This window comes from Pristiophorus japonicus, chromosome 2 (assembly GCF_044704955.1).
Source record: "Pristiophorus japonicus isolate sPriJap1 chromosome 2, sPriJap1.hap1, whole genome shotgun sequence".
NCBI lineage: Eukaryota > Metazoa > Chordata > Chondrichthyes > Pristiophoridae > Pristiophorus > Pristiophorus japonicus.
The window spans coordinates 144,680,004-144,703,561 of NC_091978.1; the positions used below are offsets into that span (position 1 = coordinate 144,680,004).

The window sequence follows — 23,558 nt, forward strand, 5'->3', positions numbered from 1 at the left end:
CCACTGGTTCCTGATTGCCAACCCAAGAATGAACCATTTATCCCTACTCTCTGTTTTCTGTTCATTAACTAATCCTCTGTCCATGCTAATATATTACCCCAACCCCATGAACTTTTATCTTGTGCAGTAACCTTTTATGTGGCACCTTGTCAAATACCTTTTGAAAGTCCAAATACACCACATCCACTGGTTCCCCTTTCTCCACCCTGTTCGTTACATCCTCAAAGAATTCTAGCAAATTCGTCAAACATGATTTCCTCTTCATAAATCCATGCTGGCTCTGTCTGACCGAATTTTGCTTTTCCAAATGTCCTGCTACTGCTTCTTTAATAATGGACTCCAACATCTTCCCAACCACAGATGTTAGGCTAACTGATCTATAGTTTCCTGCTTTTTGTCTGCCTCCTTTTTTAAATAGGGGCGTTAAATTTGCAGTTTTCCAATCTGCTGGGAGCTCCCCAGAATCCAGGGACTTTTGGTAAATTACAACCAATGCATCCACTATCCCTGCCGCTACTTCTCTTAAGATATTAGGATACAAGCCATCAGGTCCAGGGGATTTATCCGCCTTTAGTACCATTATCTTACTGAGTACCACTTAAACTTTAACTGTCAACAAGGTGATGCCCACCATTGATGTATGACCTGCACACCCAGCAATGTGTCAGCTTTGTAAATACCACCAACGTTCCTTCAGGCAAAATGCTCATTGATGAGCTCCTGATGTAAGGCTCTTGCAGCTATCATGCCACCACGGGCCGTTTCATGCGGTCTACAGGGGGGTGGGGGCATGGCTTCAGCGTCAGCCTAATTGTCTGGGCCGATGTCAGCGTCTACCTCCTCGTCCTCCTCTTCCTCTCTCTGGTGAGATGGACCATCAGACTCTTCAGGCAATTCTTGTCCCTTCCTGATAGCCAAGTTGTGCACCATGGAGCACACCACCACAAATTGAGCTACCTGCTCAGGGTGGTATTGGAGCTCGTCTCCTGAGTGGTCCAGGCATCTAAAGTGCTGCTTAAGCACTCCAATGATTTTCTCCATGATATTGCGAGTAGCTCTGTGGCTCGCGTTGTTTCGCCTCTCGGCTTCGGTGTGGGTGTCACGCAGTGGGGCTCATCAGCCAGGTGGCGAAGCCATATCCTTTGTCACCAAGCATCCAGCATCGTGCAGCATGTGAGCATCATGGATGCTGCACGGAAATTTAGCATTCACTGCCATAATAATTTGCTGGTGGTCGACAACGAGTTGCACATTCAGGGAGTGGAATTTCTTGTGGTTCCTGAAAACCTTTGCATCCTGAAAAGGTGCCCGCATCGCGATGTGCGTACAGTCTATTGCTCCCTGCGCCTTGGGGAAGTTTGCAATTCTGGAAAATCCTCGAGCCCTCTCAGTCTATACCTCCCTGGTCATAGGGAAGCTGATCAAGTCCATCTTGCGTACAGGGCTTCAGTGACCTGTCTAATGCAGCGATGTGTGGCATGCTGAGACAGACCGCAAATGACGCCAGCTGAGGCCTGAAAAGAATCCGACGCGTAGATCGACAGTGCCGCGGTGACTTTGACCTCAACGGACAGTGCAGTACTGATGATGCTGGCAGGCTGCAGATCTCCCCTTATGAGCTGGCCTACCTCAGTGATAACCTCTTTGTGGAAGCGCAGTCTCCGAAGGCAGGTGGTGTCGGGCAAGTTGAGGTAAGACTGCTTCTCCCTGTACTTGCGGGGGGTGTAATGTCTGGTCCTCCTCATCAGTCTGGCATGTCTTACATTGGGCACATAATGCTGTGGAGCGTATCTTCTGACATCTCGAGTCTGCAACATGTAATTGGTCACTAAGAGAGGGTGAGAAAGGACAGGGCCCATTGCAATAGCTATCTGGTTTCCACCGATTGGTCACAAAGAATGAATGTCCCAACGAAGACACCTATTAAATTCCAATCATTCACAGTATGATAAAGATGTTTGGAGGTGATGTGAACATCTGAACAAACACCTCCAGAGTACATCCGAACTCCCCCGAGGTTGAAGCAGAGCAGCCATGTGATTTAGAACATGGCGTCCACAACGCTGTGAGTAGTTCCGGTTAGTTCCACTTTTTCCAGGTGTTTTTTTGGGCGTGCGATATTGTGGGCGACATGTGTGCGAGGTGGTGAAAGTGATGCTGGGCGATCTCCTGAGCATTAGTTTTGGCAAATTTAATCTTTACGACAAAATAAAGTGGATGTTCGGTATTATTGAAACTCGCCGTTAATTCCATGCGGAAACTAATGCTGGGCGATATTATGGGCATTGATTTCGTCCATTCTGATGATTCCGCCCCAAAAAAGTGGGCTGGCGGTATTATTTTTTCCCGGCGTTACACACATGGGAAAAGTAACGCTCGGTGGATAAGTGTCCGAAAAATGCGTGTCAGTTTCCATTTTGTGGCTCAGTAGGCGATATGTGTGCGTTATACGTCATTTCAGCAGTAAAATGGACGTTAAGTGGGCGTTAAGCATGCAAAAAAAGTGGAAAATCTAGCCCTATGTCCCCTAGTTTTTAGTTTCCGCATGAGTGGAAATATCCTCTCTGCAGCCATCTTGTTGAGCCCCCTCATTATCTTATATGTTTCAATAAGATCACCTCTCATTCTTCTGAACTCCAATGTGTTTTGGCCCAACCTATTCAACCTAGTGAACTTTCTCTGAACAGCCTCAAATGCAAGTATATCCTTCCTTAGCTACGGAGACCAAAACTGTACGCTGTGCACTAGGTGTGGCCTTACCAATACAAAAAACCATTGTAGCTGTCTTCTCTGCTTTTATACTCTGTCCCCCTTGCAATAAAGGCCAACATTCCATTTGCCTTCCTGATTACTTACTGTACCTCCATACCAATTTTTTGTGTTTCATGCACAAGGGTCCCCAGGTCCTTCTCTATGCAGCATTTTGCAATTTTTCTCCATTTAAATTGTAATTTGCTTTCTATTTTTTCTGCCAAAGTGGACAACCTCACATTTTCCCACATTATACTCCATCTGCCAAATTTTTGCCCATTCACTTGGCCTGTCTATATCCCTTTGCAGATTTTTTGTGTCTTCACAATTTGTTTTCTCACGCATCTTTGTATCATCAGCAAACTTGCCTACATTACACTCGGTCCCTTCATCCAAGTCATTAATATAGATTGTAAATAGCTGCGGACCCAGCGCCAATCCCTGCGGCACCCCACTAGTCACTGTATGACAACCGGAAAATGACCCATTTATCCCGACTCTCTGTTTCTGTTCGTTAGCCAATCCTCTATCCATGCTAATATATTACCCACAACCCCATGAACTTTTATCATGTGCAGTAACCTTTTATGTGGCACCTTGTCGAATGCCTTCTGGAAATCCAAATACACGATATCCACTGGGTCCCCCTTATCCACCCTGCTCGTTACATCCTCAGAGAACTCCAGCATATTTGTCAAACATGATTTCCCTTTCATATGCTTTTCCAAATGTCCAGCTACTGCTTCCTTAATAATGGACTCTAGGATATTCCCAATGACAGATGTTAGGCTAACTGGTCTATAGTTTCCTGCTTTTTATCTGACTCCTTTTTTAAATAGGGGCATTACATTTGCGATTTTCCAATCTGCTGGGACTGCCCCAGAATCCAGGGAATTTTGACAGATTACAACCAATGCATCACTACCTCTGCAGCCACTGATTTTAAAACTCTGGGATGTATGCCATCAGGTCCAGGGGACTTGTCCACCTTTAGTCCCATTATATTATAGAGTATTACTTCATTAGTGATAGTGATTGATTCCTCCCTCCCTATAGCCCCTTGATTATCCATTATTGAGGCATATAATGTGGGAAAATGTGAGGTTATCCACTTTGGCAAAAATAATAGAAAAGCAACTTATTATTTAAATGGAGAAAAATTGCAAAGTATTGCAGTAGAGAGACCTGGGGGTTCTTGAAACACAAAAAGTTAGCATGAAACACAAAGTTAGTATGCAGGTACAGCAAATAATCAGGAAGGCAAATGGAATGTTGGCTTTTATTGCATGGGGGATAGAGTATAAAAGCAGACAAGTCCTGTTACAACTGTACAGGGTTTTGGTGAGGCCACACCTGGAGTTCTGTGTACAGTTTTGGTCTCCATAGTTAAGGAAGGATATACTTGCATTGGAGGCTGTTCAGAGAAGTTTCACTAGGTTGATTCCGGAGATGAGGGTGTAGACTTACGAAGATTGGTAGAGTGGTTTGGGCTTATACTCATTGGAGTTCAGAAGAATGAGAGGTGATCTTATCGAAACATATAAGACAATGAGGGGGCTCGACAAGGTGGATGCAGAAAGGATATTTCTACTCATAGGGGAAACTTAAAACGAGGGAACATAGTCTTAGAATAAGAGGCCACCCATTTAAACCTGAGATGAGGAGAATTTTTTTCTTTCAGAGGATTGTAAATCTATGGAATTCTCTACCCCAGAGAGCTGTGGAGGCTATGTCATTGAATATATTTAAGGCAGATATAGACAGATTTTTGAGCGATAAGGGTTATGGGGAGCAGGCAGGGAAGTGAAGCTGAGTCCATGATCAAATCAACCATGATCTTATTGAATGGCGGAGCAGGCTCGAAGGGCCAAATGGCCTGCTCCTATTTTTTATGTTCTTATGTTCTTGGTGTCTTCAACCGTGAAGGCAGATACAAAATATTTGTTCAACGTCTCTGCCATTTCCCTGTTGTCATAATTATCCTTGGAGTTTGCAGAGCTTCCTCAAAGAACCTTGTCAACTATTTTGTGTCATAGAGTAGACATGGTGGGATGATAACAGCCAAAAGAGACCTCCTTTCAATGAATCTACTACAGAGAATGGAGAATCTCTCTGCTGATCTCTTAGCTTCCAGGTCTGGCAGAGGTTTTAAAAACATGTTCAGATTGGGTAACTCAGTGAAGGAGGTCTCTGCTAGTTAACAGTATTCCTGTGTCTTCTCCAAATAAGGCACTGAGAAACTCCAAAGTAGAGTCCCAGAAATAAATATTTCCAAAGATATAAAAGCAAAAACCTGGAATACCTTTCAGGGTAAGCACTTCCTATTTGTATACTTAGCCCTGGAGCTCTCTTCCTTTTTAACTGAACAGTCATCATGGATGAAAAGAATGTGACAAAATGATTATTCACCAAGTAGGAATCAACTGCATTGTACGCATTCAATTCACATGGTTTCCTAGATCATAAATAAATATCAGTATCTGTGTACAGATCTGACACAATAGCTTCAATAGGTATATATAAATCTTAGCTCGGTCTAAAGCATCATATCTTGTTACTTCTAACAGTTTCTGCAGTAAGATTAATTTCAGTATGCCAGCAGCTATTTTATTTTTTTTTGTTCACTAATATTCTGCTGCCTTGTACTTTGGCATCCATCATATTTCAAATTGTAATGGTATTCAACAATTTGCCTCTATCAGCACAATTTTATCAGCAACCAAGAGTCTAAAAATAAACATGTTGAAAGTATAACAATCGAAAACAATTGTAACATCAAATTTTGGGAGGGAAAGTAGATGCACCTTGTGTCAGCTGGGGCTCAGTTGGTAGCATCTTCACCTCTGAGTCAGAAGGTTGTGGGTTCAAGTTCCACCTCAGAGACTTGAGCACAAAAGAATTGAGGCTGGCACTCCATGTGCAGTGCTGAGGGAGTGCTGTAGTGTCAGAGGTGCCGTCTTTCAGGTGAGACGTTAAACCAAGGTCCCATCTGCTTTCTCAGGTGAATGTAAAAGATCCCATAGCACTATTTCAAAGAAGAGCAGGGGTTATGCCCAGTGTCCTGGCCAATAACCATCATAACAATCAACATAACAAAAAAAAAATTATCTGGTCATTATCACATTGCTGTTTGTGCACAAATTGGCTGCCATGTTTCCTACATTACAACAGTAACTGCACTTCAAAAAGTACTTAATTGGCTGTAAAGTACTGTAGGACGTCTAATGGTTGTGAAAGGCACTCCATAAATGCAAGACTTTCTTTTTTCCTTTTTATATTCCAATTTTAAATCACAGTGACTGTTTTTGCTTTGCCTCTTGGTGTTGCATATTAGAGTACATCAATATATCCTATATCATACAAGGATAAATCAGGAAAAATGTATTTATATATTATAGAAAGAAAAGAAAAAAAGGAAAATGAAAGTGAAAGGAGAAAGAACGCTAGCATCCCAGTGGAAACCAGGCTTATAGACGGGTAAATAGTTAAAATGACTATAGAGTTCCTTACCAGTCCTGGAGACACCAGGACCCGAGGTGGAGTAGGGGGAGGGGTGGTGGGGGGGATATGGGGAGGGGTGTTTACATATACATGTCATTGGGACCTGATTGCAATATTAGCTCATGCCTGATCAGGGAAACCACTGTGGCTTTCCTACCAGTTTGACCTGGGACAAAAGGCTGATAAAAAATTAAATGTTTTCCTTCCTTTGTGTAGCCAGAAAGAGCAGGAGTGCTTATCCGGGCCTCACAAGGAATGTTTTTTTTTTTACAGGTGGTCTGAAGCAGTGTTGCAAGTGTTAGCTGCTAAAATGGACGCGTGTTTAAACTGAAATAAAAACAAAACATTCTGAATATACTCAGGTCAGACAGCATCTGTGCAGAGAGAAACAGAGTTAATGTTTCAGGTCAATGACATTTTGTCAGTGTTTAAACTGGCCTGAATTTTTAAGGCCAATGCTCAGGGACTCCTGTGGGGGAGTCGTCTAAATAGGCATATTCTGGGGTCAATTAGAGAATAATTATTGAAGAAAGTTTCTGTAGCTTGGCAACTGCTTGCAAATACGTGGCTCGTGCCCTTGGCGAGAGGGTTGATTAGCAAATTCAAAATAAATGATTCGCTTTCTTTGAAGTCCGATGTTTGAAGTGTATTGGACACGATAGATGCAAGACTTTAGAATGTGCACACTGAAAACAAATTAAAATATAATTGAGATTGCTTTGAATGTACAAATAAAATATTTAGCTGGCTGTGCAGAAGCAGACCCATGTGATATCATTTTGCACATAATTCCAGAAAGATTATACATTTTTACATAAAATAGGTAACTTCAGTTCATTCAAGATCAGTATGAAACCAAAAACATTATCTTCAGGAGCATCATCTAAGTCTGGAAACAGAAAGGTCAGTATCTTTATTTAAAAGAAAACTGGTCTGATATCTAATGGTGACAGTGATGCTTTAGGAGGATTTATATATATGGGGCCTTGAAATTCATCGACATACCACTCACGACCGCCCGCTTACCACCCAAAAATACAAGTTTCGTCAAAAAACAGGTGCATACCGCTCGGCGGAAGATTCATCATTGACATACCACCGAGCGGTATGCACATTGTCCGCCATGTAGAACCGCGCACATACCTCCCAAAAAGTGCAAGTTTCATGACATACTGACGACATACCACCAGAGCTGCATACCATCCTGGAGAAGGTGTTTTACTTGATCTTAAGTGGGCGGGAATGGGCGGTAGTGCTCGGTGCTGCCATTTTGAAATCGGGAACAGTCAGCAAAAGCAGCACCTCAGTAATCAGAGGTGAACAGTTACTTTACAGTGGGAAAGGTATTTTTATTGGTACTGAATACATTATTAAGATAGAAGGCATTTGAGTTAATATTTTTTTCATTGAAAAATCATTTGCGTTTATCTCAGGATATTGGAGGAGATTCTGGAGATTTAAAAAGAATGAGGCCTGTGCTATCTCAGCCTGTACAGCTGACTAATTGTCTAATGCAGGATCCAGATGGGAGAAGATTTATTGAGCAGAATTATCAGGGTAATGGGGGAGGTCGCAGACTGAAGAGGAGGAGGAGGCCTTACCCTCAAAGGATTTTCAGGGAGAAGAGTTCATAATTGGGTCTGACTGATCAAAAGTGTATTCGAAGGTTGCGCATCCAACAAGAGGTGATCAACGAGATTTGCGAGCTCATTAAGGCAGACCTGCAGCGCAGTACCACTAACATTACTGCACTCTCTGTCGAGATGAAATTAACTGCGACACTTTCCTTTTATACATGCGACTCTTTTTAGGCATCAGCTGGGGACATATGCTGCATTTCTCAGCATGCAACTCATTGCTGCATTCGACAGGTAACCGAAGCACTGTATGCACGCCGGATGGAATTTATAAGCTTCCCAATAACCAGGGAGGCACAGAGTAAGAGGACTTTGGGTTTTGCACGCATTGCCAGCTTCCCCAAGGTGCAAGGTGCTGTTGACTGTACCCATATTGGCCTGCGAGCACCATTACAGAAGGTGGAGGTGTGCCGAAACCGCAAGGGATTCCACTTCCTCAACGTACAGCTCATCTGCGACCATATGCAGCGCATAATGGCAGTGAATGCCTACTTTCCAGGGAGCATCCATGATGCGCACATCTTGCGTGAGAACACTGTGTCTGACCTGTTGAAGTCTGAGCCACAAGGTAAATGCTGGATGCTGGGGGACAAAGGGTATGGCCTTGCCACCTGGCTCTTGACTCCCCCTGCGGAACCCTCCGACAGAAGCTGAGCAACGATATAATGAGAGCCGTATAGCCACACGTAATATTATCGAAATGACAACTGGATTGCTGAAGCAGCACTTTCGATGATTGGACCACTTGGGAGGCAGGCTGCAATACCACACTGAGCAGGCTGCTCAGTTCACAGTGGTGTGCTGCATGTTGCATAATTTAGCAATCATGTGCGGACAGGAATTGCCACAGGTGACTGCGGGATCACCTGAGGAGAGAGTGCAGGAGACGGAGGAGGAAGAAGTGGAAAATAAGGAGCGTATGCCACTGCAAAATTGTTACGTCAGCAGCTCATAAAAGAACATTTTGCTTGAATGTGGAGAGCTGCGTTTCATCTTTTCCTGCACAATGTTTGGGACCTTAATGAATATAACCCAAAAAGTTTGACACTGTACAAGAGCGCTTAAATTCAATTGAAACGTTTATGTAAAAATATACAATTGTAAAACTTATCATTTTAACTTTGAACAACTGTAACAACTTGAAATAAACTTTACAAAATCAAACTTCAACTATTTTAAATTAACAATGAACACTTGACTACAACAAAGCACCCTTTACTGTCCTCGACTTTGAACTCCCCCATCCTTCGAACTCTTTCCCCCTCCCCCCCCTTTCTTACTCCTGCCCTTCCCTTTCCCACTGCCCCCGAGCCCGGACCGCCCCGTGGTGGTACCAAGCCGGCATGCAGCAGTGCACTCTGAGTGCTGTTGCTATCATTGGCGGGTGAGACATTGCAGGCACAATGAACGGGACCTCAGAAGAAGCTTGTGATCCGGAAGGCACAGCTTTAGGCTAGAAGCTACTGGCAGCTCCGCACCCTCAGGTGCTGTTGACCCATGGCACGGGGGGATTCCGCGCCATATCCCGATCCCGTCGATTGCTGCATAGCATCAACGGAGTTGGCGGTTCGCTCCATCGCAGTGATCAGATGCGACATATCCTCCAACTGTTGTTCTGATAGCGCCGCAATGTTTCCGGCTTTCGTAGCCATGGCCTTGAGCAGTTCTCAACCTATGTCGACGCTGGCCTGTGACAGACGTACCATGTCCTGGTACGCACCTATCTGTCTTGCAGCAATGGATCTTTTCTGCACCAACCTCCCTCACTGCAACAAAGGCACTGCAATGCTGGGGGTGCGTTGCTGCGCACCGCTTGGTCCCGCAAAATCAGAGGAGGCATGGGGGAGTCGCCTGTATATAGAGTCGGTGCTGGAGGATGTTCCATCTGCCGCAGATGGAACTGTTATATTCTCCTCAGTCTCCACCCCTACCTCCACTGACTCCTCTTTCTCTTCATCATCACTGGCAGGGGTGAAGTCGGGAGCGGGTTGGGTGACGCCAGAGGTGGAGGCAGTGGGTCTGTCGCCTGGTCTCTCTGCCTGGTCTGGTCTAAATTCTCAGAGTCTGGAAGTACAAAACAACATTTAAAAGTGCTTGGCACGAGGGGAGGGGTCAGGTTTACATGAGTACATAGTACAGTGACATATCATAGTCTTACTTAAGTGTCCACTACTGCTGCATTACTGCATTCCATATCACAGACAGACAATACATATATACATATACATTGCGTACATGCCCCCAACACTGCAGTACATGGGGGGAGTGGGGGCGTGTCGAACTGAAGGGATGAGCACCCTTACACTATGCAGAAGCATCAAATGAAACCCGGGGGTGGGGGGAGGGTTTTTTTCCAAGCCCGTGTCTGGGCAAGAGAGCGATTCTGCCGGCTGACCCTCGACCCCGGTGAGGAGATGTTTGGTCATGGGTAGGATGGTACTTTGAAAAAAAATCTAAAATCAAAGAATTGCATTAGAATTTGTTGCCCCAAATGTCCTCATTTAAATGTTTAGCTTCCCGTTCTAAGCAAGCTTATTGAGCATGTGCAGACCTGGGTGTGGTCCATACCAGGCGGTCGACTTGAGAGAGAGAACAAAGAAGCATGTCCTGCTGTTTTCAGCTTCTTGCAAAGGTAAAATTTAATCATGGGGGCAATACTGACAATGCCATACCTTGTGCAAGCCTTCTGCATGATGCTGCTGCGGAGGAGACAATTGATTCGACGTCATCGCATGTGGAACCTCAGAGCACGTAGGATGACGGGCAGGAGGCCTTACCCATGTCGGATATATCGAGACAGGTGTTTATACCTGCACCTGAGTGATGCAGACTGTGAGAAAAGGCTGCGTTTCCACAAAGAAGTTGTAACCGAGATCCGTGAGTTAGTAAAAGCAGACCTACAACCTAGAAGCGTCAGTTGAAGTGAAGGTTACAGCTGCACTTTCATTCTATGCATCTGGATCATTCCAGGCCAAACTGGGGATTGTGTGTGCCATTTCTCAACATGCAACACATATCTGCATTCAGCAGGTGACTGCTGCACTAAATGCCTGGAGGAATGACTACATAACCCCATGACCGCCCAGGCAATGCGTGAAAGGGCTGTGGTCTTCTCCATGATTGCTGGCATCCCAAAGGTACAGGGCTGCATTGATTGTACCATGTCACCTTGCAAGCACTTTTGGAGGTTTCAGAGATGTACCGGAACAGAAAAGGCTTCTACTCCATTAATGTGCAACTCGTGTATGACGACATGCATCGCATCATGTCAGTTGATGCAAGATACCCTGGGAGCACCCATGATGCGTTCATCCTACGTGAGAGTGCTAGATCTGCCATTTTTCAGCAGCAGCCAGAAAGGCAGAGCTGGCTGCAGGAAGACAAAGGGCACGACCTCACCACCTAGCTCATGACGCCCCTACACATAACACGGATGAGGAAGCTGATCGGGAATACAACATATCGCACATTGCGACGCGCAGCATAATAGAGAGGACCATTGGCATCTTGAAACAGCGTTTCCGATGCCTGGACCATTCCGGAGGCTATTTGCAATACTCCCGAGATTGTCGGTCAGTTCACTGTTGTGTGCTGCATGCTGCATAACTTAGCCATCATGATGCAGCAGCAGCTGGTAGTAGAAGACCCACCTGAGGTGAGAGTGGCTGATGATGATGGGGAAGATGCAAATGACGAGGAGGAGGAGGACGAGGAAGCCATGCAACTACCTGAACCCGGAGCACGACGGCAGAGGAGGGCAGGCCGTCATGCCCCTTTAACGATTACTCGAGCCTTGCGCCAGCAGCTCATCTGTGAACGCTTTGCTGCCTGAAGGCTCAGCGGCAACTATTTCACATGGGCCATGTTTACTGTTTGGACCTGTTTCATAATGTTATGTTGTGTTAATGGAACAAATAATGCAAATGATTCTTGTTTACTTCAAAAAGTTGTATTAATAATGAAAATGATTCAGTTACAATTTAAAATATATTTTATTCAAAAGCTTAACAAGCACGTGTTTGTACTTCACTTAACTTTAATAAAAATATTCTTGTATCAAACTTCAAACTTTTCAGTTAAGATGACTTACAAACTTTATGACTTAAAAAGTTTAAAACTTATAAATTTACATAACTTACAAAAATCTTTTAATGAGAACAATTACAACAGTAACAACAATACTAACAACAACAGCAGCAAAGAAAGGCTGCACCCATCTCTCTTCCCCCTTTTTTTAAACAATGCCCGCTGCGCTTGGTCTTGTTGACTCCACCCCTGCCCACAGGCGGTGGCGCAGCATTTCTCGGGTTGGTACCAAGCTTATTCTTTCGAACATCTCGGGTAATGTGCACTTCTTGATGGGGGGGGGGGGGGGCAGGCGGTACTGTGGAAGGCCTGGCTGGCTTGGGCCTCTTCAGAGGTTGGTCTGGGGATTGGCGTGGTAGTGCCAATTGATTCTGTCAATGCGCACGGGGTCTGGATGTGTTCCCTTATTGCAGCAGCTAACTCCGACATTCCCTCCCTCGTGTGCCCCGACATTGTCTCAACTGCCTCCAACATTCCTTCCCTCATGTTTGCTAACAGCGTATCAGCTACCTGCAACATTCCCTCCCTCATGTTCACTGACAGCGCTTCAGCTGCCTACAACATTCCCTCCCTTATGTTCCCGGACAGTGTTCCCACTTCTTAAGAGAGTGTTGTTACTTCTCCCGACAGTCCCAATACCTCATCACCAACCCCACTGATGGTGTCTCGGAGTGATCGTGTAAGGTCAATGCTCTCCGCACTCATTGCCATCCTCTGGACCATATCTGTTGGATCCTCCAACTCAGGAGAGTGCCATCGAGCTCTTCTTCCCCTCCTCAGCTTGGGTGCGGCTCACTGCATCCCACTGGGACCCGCAGCCTCGGTTGGTGGGGCTCTGGCTGTGCCTTGCTGCATCCCACTGGGACCCGCAGCCTCGAACAGTGGGGCCCTGGGTGTGCCTCGCTGCATCCGACTGAAATCCCCAGCCTCGGACTGTGAGAAAACATCGAATTTCCCACCATCACTTGCACATCTCAGGAAAGGGCCTGGCACCTCAATGGATGGCACCTGCACCTCCTCCAGAGTGAGTACAACAGTGTGGGCTTCATCCATCACCTCCTCCTCCCCTCCTCATCACCCCCATGCTCTTGATCTGGAAGATGTTCTCCTCGTCAGACCCATCTGCGTCTGAATCTTCTTCTGCATTGGCTTCAGCCTCGTCAGGGTTGGCCTCAAGTTCTGCAAAATATAACAGAACAGACAAATGGTTAGCAGCAGAGGAGGGGGCAGGGTGGGGGACATGAGTAGCTCACACAGCGCAGGCAGCAGGCTCATTTGAAGGACCATGATGAATGATAGCACATTGCATCAACCGAAGCATAGCTGACGGAGACATCCCCTTGAATCGAAGTATGGCTAGCCCGCGCAATACTTCACATTTAACAAAGCCAGACTGTGGAATTTGCAGGACTTACCCTCTCCCTCGAATGTGGGCCCAGCTTGTGCAGTAGTGGTTGCTTTTCTCCAGGCAGGACCCATCAAAGCAGCAACCCTCTCTTCCAAGGGTGTCAGTGGGTGCAGATTTGCCGGGCCTCCTCCTGAAAGAACCCGTTTGTTGTGTGCCACCTTCCTCTGCAAGGATGAAAATATAACTTTTTAAAGAGAGGATGTCTTTCTGCTGAGTGGGGCATATACAGATGGTCATATTTACAATTGCAATTCCATTGAATAAATGAAAATATTACTGACACTAACTACTTGACCAAGGTCCTGCCATTTCTTTTTGAACTGGCCTCCAGACCTCGGGGTGGTCTCCATTGCACAGTAACCTTCTTCAAGTTGATTCCAGCGTTTCCTCATTTCTTTTGGTGAAACTTTTATGTGACCTCTGCTGGCGTCCAGCTTGTGCCATCTGGCCTTAATTACAGTAACCAGTGCCTCCACTTCATCTTGGTCCTTAGGCCGCGTTGCATCTTGTATTGCAGCTCCAATTTTTCCAAGAAGAATTAAAGTTCTCACACACAACTGGCGCTTTAAAAATGGCCGAAAGTAGACTGGGAACTGTACTGGGCATGCGCGCCCATAGCAATGCCGAAGCTAAAGGACAGGCTGCGCGGCGCCAATTTAAAAAAATAGAACGGGGAAACTTACTAGTTATTTTTTTTGGAGTAGTCAAGGCCAAAAAAAAGGGCGTAATTCTTGCAGTACGCCAAAAAACGGCATTAGGGAAAATTGAGCCCATTGTCTGTTTTTTTTTTAAAAAGACTGAAGTAAATGTAATCTTTAGCTTTCCATGCTGATCCAAAACCATAACACTATTTTCATTACTTTATATTTAACATAAAATTAGAGCACTTAAATATTTTCCTACTACAGAAATGTTGCATCATTTATCTCACCACATATTGATCAAAAATATGCTCCTTCAGAAACGCAATTTCTCCTAAAACTTGCCTAAATATTTATAAGGCAGGTTTATACTAAAAGAGGTTAAACAAAAACTGCCACCATTTAGTAGTCACAAATTATTGCATCTTTATATATGTGGGCACAAAGGAATGCTGAGTTATTGTAGGAAAACAAAGTTAATTACTTCCAAAAGACATTACTGCTAAATCAGCACTAGACTTCAAGTGACGCCTCTGTGAGGAAAACCATCAAGCCATTCACCAGTCGATAGTGACGAGAGATAAAATAGACTGTTTAGTGGTTTATTACAACCAGCTCCTAAGAGAATGCAGTGTTTGCAATGTGTATTCCTCAGAGAGGTGCTTCTTTTTTGATCCTGACAAGCAGCTGGCAGGTCTTCTGTTCTCAGTGCATCACAAAATTGTAGTCTGGCAGCTTTCCCTGCACAATATGACACACTTAATAACTCAGATTTGACACATGAGGATTTTTAATATAAAACAAGAACTGCCTCTGCTGACCAACAACAGGCCAATGTGCTGCATAAATGAAATGGTTTAATGCTTCTGCAGGAGTACACAGACCATATCTTAATTATTTGATCATTGGTCACAATCTTAGTCATCCATACATCTGGACAAGTAATGCTGCCTGACCTGCTGAGCATTTCCACACTTACTGTTTTAATTTCAGATTTCCAGTATCCACAGTATTTTGCTTTTGTGTTGAAGCAATTATTCATGTTTGGGGAACACAACAGGCACATTCAGCATGATGGAGCAGAATATTGTCATAAAGAACTAATTTTTTTTAACATGCTATACTTTATTACATGACATACAACAGATCAAACCAATCCCACTGGAAAAGGATTCTACCAAGCATTGAAACATGTCAGAAGAATTTAATGAAAATACAGCAATGTTAAATATGTTTCCTTTTGCTGGGATGTCCTTTATAATATTTCTGTAGTCTGTGCCCCCACAACAGTTTGGATAGTTCTGAGCTCCACAGAGAGCACCATTTGTTATTAGTAATGTATCAAGTGGAGAAACAGAGGTTGAAATCCCAGTATTTCATGGCAAACTGTGAGTGAACTAACAAGCTCGTGACGTTTCTGTAGTCATCTGCAAGGCTTCAAATCTGTTCTTACTGGAGTTGATTGCTGCAAAAATAGAGGTAGAAATTCCTCTTCATTATTTTTAAGAAATTGCTTTTCATGTTCTGGTAAAATTCCTCTGCTATTTCCCAAAGACATTTTTAACCCATTTCTAAATAAACAGGCCAATGACTTGATTAATATAGTGAGAGAAGAACTTCTGCAAACACATTAAACAATGTGATTAAAACAGCTGAGGGATGCTACCCTGCAGTCTGAACCTGTATTTTACAACAATTATAACTCCCCTCCTTCCAAATGTCAATAGATAGGGAACTCCCTGTCTGGAAAGTTACACAAAGAAAGAAAGACTTGCATTTATAGAGCGCTTTTCATCGACCATCAGACGTCTCAAAGCACTTTACAGCCAATGAAGTACAAAGGAATTCTCCGAATACAGGTGTGTGCTGTAGATTGTTAACACACCAACCAACCCACTGTACCGCTAGGATGATCCACAAAAATAGATTTAAAAAGCAACATTTCTAAGGCAGCAAATTAGAGTATCAACACATACTGCCTTAGGATAGCAGACTATTTTGTTCATTCTGATTTTAAGGGCACTGAATGGAGTTGAGGTGCTTCTTACAGGTGGGAAAGGGAAACTAGCATATATCATATGTATCTATATAACCTATATATATGTATATAAATCACCTTCACCCAATCAATATTGCATGCACAATCGAGCAAGTGATATGAAATTGGAAATGCTGCAAAAACATCAATACATTGATAAAATAAACATGATGTCAAAGACTAAGCTCATCCTATTAAAGATTCAAACTCTGGTCAAAGCCATAATTATACTGAAGTTTACACAACAACTAATGGGAAACTATTGAAGTAAACTTCAGTACTTGATTAAAACCTGTTACATCTATAGGGCCCAAAATTCCACATGGACTTTTTTTGGCGCAGTTGTAGAGGTACGTCCGATTCTTTTGTGACCCGACTGCGCCAAAAGAAAAGTTCCAAGTTACGCCAGCATAACCTTTCATTTTGGAGTGGCGCAGATGTCCTTAAGCTCTGTGGACGGAGCTTAAGATCTGCGCCGAAAAGCTGAGGTTGCCAGGTAACGAGGGACACTGAATTTATCCTGTAGTGTCATTGCTGATTTTTCTCTCCCCAAGAACTTCTATTTTCATATCACGTGTAAGCAAGCCAAGAGCCTAATTTTTAAAAATTGATTTGTCTCTTTGTAAACTCAACCATGACTCTGTGATGCCCCCCCGCCTCCCCCTCCCCCGGAACACAGTGCCTGCCACTTCTACCCCTGGCCAAAAGCCCTCCTGCACTGACCTGCTATTATCCCGGACCAAAATGCCCCCCACGGTGCCGTGACTTCAACTCTGCTGAAACAATGGCATCTTCTCTGCGCTGATTTTCTCTTCTCTGCGCTGATTTTCTTAAGTGTAGATAAGGTTTTTCCAGAAGGGTGCAGCGTGCCGTTTTAGAAAAAAAATTATACTTGGCCAAACTCACTTAAATGGCCAGAAATGGCACACTTGGCAGGTTCCGCCCCCAATGACATAAAAAAAAAATCGGGAACTAAAAAAAATCGGACATACCTACTTTAGAATGGTGCAGAAACTTTGGCGAAACTTGCAGATTTTAGTCTGTTCCAAAAAAAAACAGTGTTCCATAAAAACAACGCAGAATGGTGATGCAAATTCAGCGCCTAAACTTTCCCAGTTCTAACGAGAAGTCAACTACCTGAAATGCTAACTCTGTTTCTCTCTCCACAGATGTTGTCTGACCTGCTGAGTATTTCCAGCATTTTCTGTTTGAATTACTCAAGTAACTTGTTTGGTGATCAGACATTTAATTTTCGAACGCTTGAACAATTTAAAGTATTAGATTAAAATGCCTCCATCTGACCTGGTTTGGTAGCTTGTAAGAATTTTAAAAACTGATAGTTCCAACGAGTTCTTGCAGTTCTACACAGCCTGGCCAGTGGTCCTTAAAGCTGTAATTTCCCAGCTGCTGGAACAGAGAGAATCCAGTCTACCTCTTCTTCTGCCTGCTAATTCTATTCTTGAACCAGCCAGTATGAGGTAAGCCAGATAAGTTTACCCCCACCCCCTCTAGATCTTCTGTTTGCCTCTCCTCTACCTAAACTCCGACTGTTTTAAGGTACAGAGAGGCCTCTTTGTAAACCCGTTGCTCTCTTATTTTTGAGAGCAGAACTTTTTTCTAATCTCAGGCTGTCCCAACAATCTGTAATCTGTAAAAGTTTATCAACTGGTTCGATTACTAGACTTTATGAATCCAGACAAAATACCTTAATTAAACCAAGTAATAGTGTTTCTGCGCATTAATTTTGAGATCCGAACAACATCATGCACCCCCTTTTCCTTCCTGTGGGGCAGAGATCAGCACCCACATTTCTCATTATTTTTGTACAGGCTTTAAATATTCATCTCCAGAATTCAGGATTGTTGACAGTAAAAATTAAGTTACGACAAAAAGAACATTTGTAAAATTACAATTTAGATACTGGCTTGGCTACATTTTATCAGCAGACTACAATGATGTTTCATATACAATTTATGCAAAAGGTACTCCACTATGGCAGCACAATTATGCCAAAATGAGGCAACAGATCTGTGCACTCTGAAGGTTAGTTCGATACTGTTAATTAGATAATATTTGTTATATATGTAAACTTGTATTTACTCTGTAGAGCCACCAGAGGGCTCATCCCTTGGAGTCCCAAGGGATCCAATAATCCCTTGGGAGCACAGGTATTTAAGGAGGCCTCACAGGTTGGAGAGGCACTTTGGAGACCTGCAATAAAAGATTACGGTCACACTTTAATTTAAGCTCAGAGTGTTCAGTCTGACTCTTTCTCCATCTATAACAGCTGGCGACGAGATACAGATAGCGAAGCCAAAGATGCAAAGAACAATGGGCATCCTGGAGAAATTCTCGGGGGGGGAGATGATTGGGAAACTTTTGTGGAGCGACTCGACCAACACTTCGTGGCCAACGAGCTAGATGGGGAAGAGAACGCTGCCAAACGAAGGGCGATCCTACTCTGTCTGTGGGGCACCAATGTATGGCCTCATGAAGAATCTGCTCACTCCAGCGAAACCCACAGAAAAATCGTACGATGATTTCTGCACACTGGTCCGAGAGCATTTGAACAGGTAGGAAAGCATTCTGATGGCGAGGTACCGTTCTACACCTACAAAAGGTCTGAAAGGCCAGGAAGTGGCGAGTTATGTCGCCGAGCTAAGACGCCTTTGCAAGACATTGCAAATTTGAAGGACATTTGGAGCACATTGCTCAGAGACTTTTTCATACTTGGCATTGGCCACGAAACCATATTTCGCAAACTTTTGACTGTAGAGATCCCAACCTTGAGTAAGGCCATACCGAAAGCCCAGGACTTCATTACCACCAATGACAATACGAAGCACATCTCTCAGCACACAAGTGCTGCTACAAGTACTGTGAACAAAGTGATGTTGTTTTCAAATCGTAACTTACGGGGCAGGTCACACATACCTGCAGCTGCACGTCCGCAGATGTCTCAGAGTCCACCATCAAGAGTGATGAATGCAAGACCATTAACACCTTGTTGGCGCTGCTGGGGTGATCATTGTTTCCATTCATGCCGATTCAAAGGGTATGTTTGCAAGGGCTGTGGAACAATGGGACACCTCCAACGAGCTGCAAATCCTGTTAAACCTGCAAACCACCATGTTGCAGAGGAGGACAGATCCACGGAGGATCACGACGAACCAAAGCCTCAGACCGAGGAGATTAGAGGTACATGGGATGCACACATTCACCACGAGTTGTCCCCCGACAATGCTGTATGTTGAACTAAATGGACTCCCGGTGTCAATGAAGCTGGACACAGGCGCGAGCCAGTCCATCATGGGCAAAAAGACTTTCGAAAGATTATGGTGCAACAAGGCCTCAAGGCCAGTCTTAACTCAAGTTCGCACGAAACTAAGAACTTACACAAAAGAACTGATTCCTGTAATTGGCAGTGCTACCATAAAGGCATAAAGATCTCCTACAATGGAGCGGTGCTCAAGCTACCACTCTGGGTGGTGCCGGGTGATGGTTCCACGCTGCTCGGCAGGAGCTGGTTGGAAAAGATATGCTGGAACTGGGACGAGGTCAGAGCACTATCGCCCGCTGATGACACTTCGTATGCCCAGGTCTTAAACAAATTTCCTTCGCTGTTTGAACCAGGCACTGGGACATTCCAAGGAGTAAAAGTGCAGATCCACCTAATTCCGGGGGCGCGACCCATCCATCACAAGGCGAGAGCAGTAATGAACATTATGAGAGAAAGATTAGAGATCGAGCTAGACCGGCTGCAAAGAGAGGGCATCATTTCACCGATGGAGTTCAACGAGTGGGCCAGTCCTATCGTCCCAGTGCTCAAGGGAGACGGCACTGTCAGAATCTGTGGCGATTACAAAGTAACTATCAATTGTTTCTCCCTACAGGACCAATACCCACGACCAAAGGCCGACGACCTTTTTGCAACGCTGGCAGGAGGAAAGACGTTCATGAAGCTGGACCTGACTTCAGCCTACATCACGCAGCAGCTGGAGGAATCATCAAAGGTCCTCACCTGCATCAACACGCACAAAGGTCTTTTTGTTTAGAACAGATGCCAGTTTGGAATTTGATCAGCGACGGCAATATTCCAGAGAAACATGGAAAGCTTACTGAAGTTGGTCTTCCAGGACGACATCTTGGTCACAGGTTGGAACACAGTCGAGCATCTGCAGAGCCAACTGTGTGGGACTCAGGTTAAAACGCTCAAAGTGCGTTTTCCTGGCGCCTGAAGTTGAGTTCCTGGGAAGGAGGATTGCGGCGGACGGCATCAGGCCCACCAACGCAAAGACGGAGGCAATCGAGAATGCACCGAGGCCACAGAACGTGACACAGCTGCGGTCGTTTCTGGGACTCTTGAACTGCTTTGGTAACTTCTTACCGGGTATTAGCACCCTGCTCGAACCACTACATGTCTTATTACGAAAAGGGGGCGAACGGGTTTGGGGCAAAAGCCAAGAAAATGACTTTGAAAAAGCGAGAAAATTGTTATGCTCAAACAAATTGCTTGTGCTGTATGATCCATGAAAGCATTTGGTACTAGCATGTGATGCGTCGTCATATGGCATGGGGTGTGTATTGCAACAAGCTAATGATTTCGGGAAACTACAACTGGTTGCTTATGCATCCAGGAGTCTGTCTACGGCTTGAGAAAGAAGCGTTAGCTTGTGTCTATGGGGTAAAGAAAATGCATCAACACCTGTTTGGGCTAAAATTCGAATTGGAAACTGACCTTTAGCTACTTATATCCCTGTTTTCCAAGAGTAAAGGGATAAATACTGTTGTGTATCTGTAAAGCATGCACTCCCATATTCCGCCACCAGGGAGCGCATCCCCTGAAGTCCCAAGGGATCCCAGCATCCCTTGGGAGCACTGTATATAAGCCAGCCCCTAAGGCCTGTTCCTCACTCTGGTGTGTCTTAATAAAGACTGAGGTTACTGTTACTTTAACCTCCCTGTGTGCAGCCTCATCTGTGTTAGGAACACAATAACTGGCAATGAGTATCTCAATCCAACGCAAAGATGCAGCAAACTGTGGTCATCCTGGAGAAGTTCTCGGAGGGTGAGGACTGGGAAGCCTATGTCGAACGGCTAGACTAGTACTTTGTAGCCAACGAGCTGGACAGAGAAGGAAGCGCTGCAAAAAGGAGAGCAGTCCTCCTCACGGTCTGTGGGGCACCGACCGACAGCCTCATGAAGATTCTTCTGTCTCCGGTGAAACCCACAGATAAGTCGTATGAGGAGCTGTGTGCACTGTTTTGGGAGCATCTTAACCTGAGGGAGAGCATGCTGATGGCGAGGTATCGGTTCTGCACGTGCCAGCGATCTGAAGGTTAGGAAGTGACGGGCTACATCGCCGAGCTAAGGCGACTTGCAGGACAATGTGAGTTTGATGGCTAGCTGGAGCAGATGCTCAGAGACTTTTTTGTACTGGTCATTGGCCACGAGACCATCCTACGAAAACTTTTGACTGTAGAGACACCGACCTTCAGTAAGGCCATTGCAAAAGCACAGGCGTTTATGTCCACCAGTGACAACACCAAACAAATCTCTGAGCACACAAGTGCAAGCAATGTTCATAAAATAACTGGAACTATGTTTGCGAGCAGAAATGTACAGGGCAGAAACCACGAGTCTGCAACTGCCAGCAGGCCTCAGGTGACCCAGATGACTCAGATTCCACAACAAAGGATGAATGCAAGGCAATTCACACCTTGTTGGCATTGTGGATGCTTTCATTCAGCCTATTCATGCTGCTTCAAAGGGTGTGTTTGCAAGAGCTGTGGAACAATGGGGCACCTCCGACGAGCTGAAAGCTCTGCAAAACCTGCTAACCACCACATGGTCCATGGTGGATCAAAGCAATTTTGAGCCTCAGAGAGAGGAGGCAGTTGCTGAAGTACATGGGGTGCACACATTTTCGACGAAATGTCCACCTATAATGCTAAATGTAAAATTGAGTGGCTTACCCGTAGCCATGGAACTGGACACTGGCGCTAGCCAATCCATCAGGAGTAAAAAGATGTTTGAGAGACTGTGGTGCAACAAGGCATTCAGACCAGCCCTGAGCCCCATTCACACGAAACTGAGAATGCACACCAAAGAGCTCAACACTGTCCTGGGCAGCGCCATGGTCAAGGTCACCTACGAGGGCACGGTGCACGAACTGCCACTGTGGATTGTCCCGCACGATGGCCCCACACTGCTTGAAAGGAGCTGGCTGGGCAAAATCCGCTGGAACTGGGATGACATCCGAGCGCGATCACATGTCGATGAGGCTTCATGTACCCAGGTTCTTACAAATTTTCTTCCTTTTTGAGCCAGGCATTGGAAACTTTCCGGAGAGAAGTTGCGGATCCTCTTGGTCCCAGAGACACGACCCATTCACCACAAGGCGCTACCTCACATGATGAGGGAGAGAGTGGAAATCGAGCTGGACAGGCTGCAACGCGAGGGCATCATCTCCCAGTGGAATTCAGCGAGTGGACCAGCCCGATTGTTCCAGTACTGAAAAGTGATGGCACGGTCAGGATTTGCGACGATTATAAATTAACTATTAATCGTTTCTCGCTACAGGACCAATACCCGCTACCTAAGGCAGAAGACCTACATGCGACGCTGGCAGGAGGCAAGACGTTCACCAAGCTCGACCTGACTTCGGCCGACATGAGGCAGGACCTGGAGGAGTCTTCGAAGAGCCTCACCTGCATCAGCAAGCACAAGGGACTGTTCATCTACAACAGATGCCCGTTTGGAATTTGGTCGGCTACAGCGATCTTCCAGAGAAACATGGAGAGCCTACTCAAGTCGGTACCATGCACGGTGGTTTTTCAGGATGACATATTGGTCACGTGTCGGGACACCGTCGAGCACCTACAAAACTTGGGAGGAGGTCCTCCAGTGACTGGATCGCGTAGGGCAGCGGCTGAAAAGGTCGAAATGCATCTTCATGGCAACAGAAGTGGAGTTTTTGGGGAGAAAGATCACGATGGATGGCATTCGGCCCACAGACGCCAAGACAGAGGCTATCAGGAACGCGCTCAGGCCACAGAATGTCACGGAGCTGTGGTCATTCCTGGGACTCCTCACCTATTTTGGTAACTTCCTACCGGGGTTAAGTACCCTCTTAAATCCCCGACATGTGTTATTCTGTAAAGGTGAGAACTGGGTATGGGGTAAAAAACCAAGTAATTGCTTTTGAGAAAGCCAGAAACATTTTATGTTCCAACAAGCTGCTTGTATTGTATAACCCGTGTAAAGGACTTGTGTTAGCACGTGATGCATGGTCGTACAGAGTCGGGTGTGTATTACAACAAGCTAACATTACGGGGAAGTTGCAACCTATCGCCTATGCCTCCAGGAGCTTGTCTAAGACCGAGAGAACCGACAGCATGATTGAGAAAGAGGCATTAGCATGTGTGTTCGCCAAGATCCTCTGCTGTCCCTAGTAAAAAACTGTGTACTGCATGGGAGCTGGGCCAGCATCCCCG

General features: G+C 45.1%; 1 protein-coding gene across 15 annotated transcripts in view; it reads right to left on the minus strand.

Moving 5' to 3' along the window:
* The window catches only part of tusc3 (tumor suppressor candidate 3), a 716,082-nt gene that overhangs the window by 307,228 nt on the left and 385,296 nt on the right, over positions 1-23,558 (minus strand). Inside the window, exon 7 of one of the 15 annotated variants that reach the window (XM_070862791.1) lies at positions 9,216-9,953. The exons of the other annotated variants lie outside the window; for them this stretch is intronic. Within the exon in view, the coding sequence (XP_070718892.1) occupies positions 9,939-9,953 (15 nt within the window). The 3' untranslated portion in view covers positions 9,216-9,938. Of the gene's footprint in view, positions 1-9,215; positions 9,954-23,558 lie in introns of those variants that run through there. 15 annotated transcript variants of the gene reach the window in all.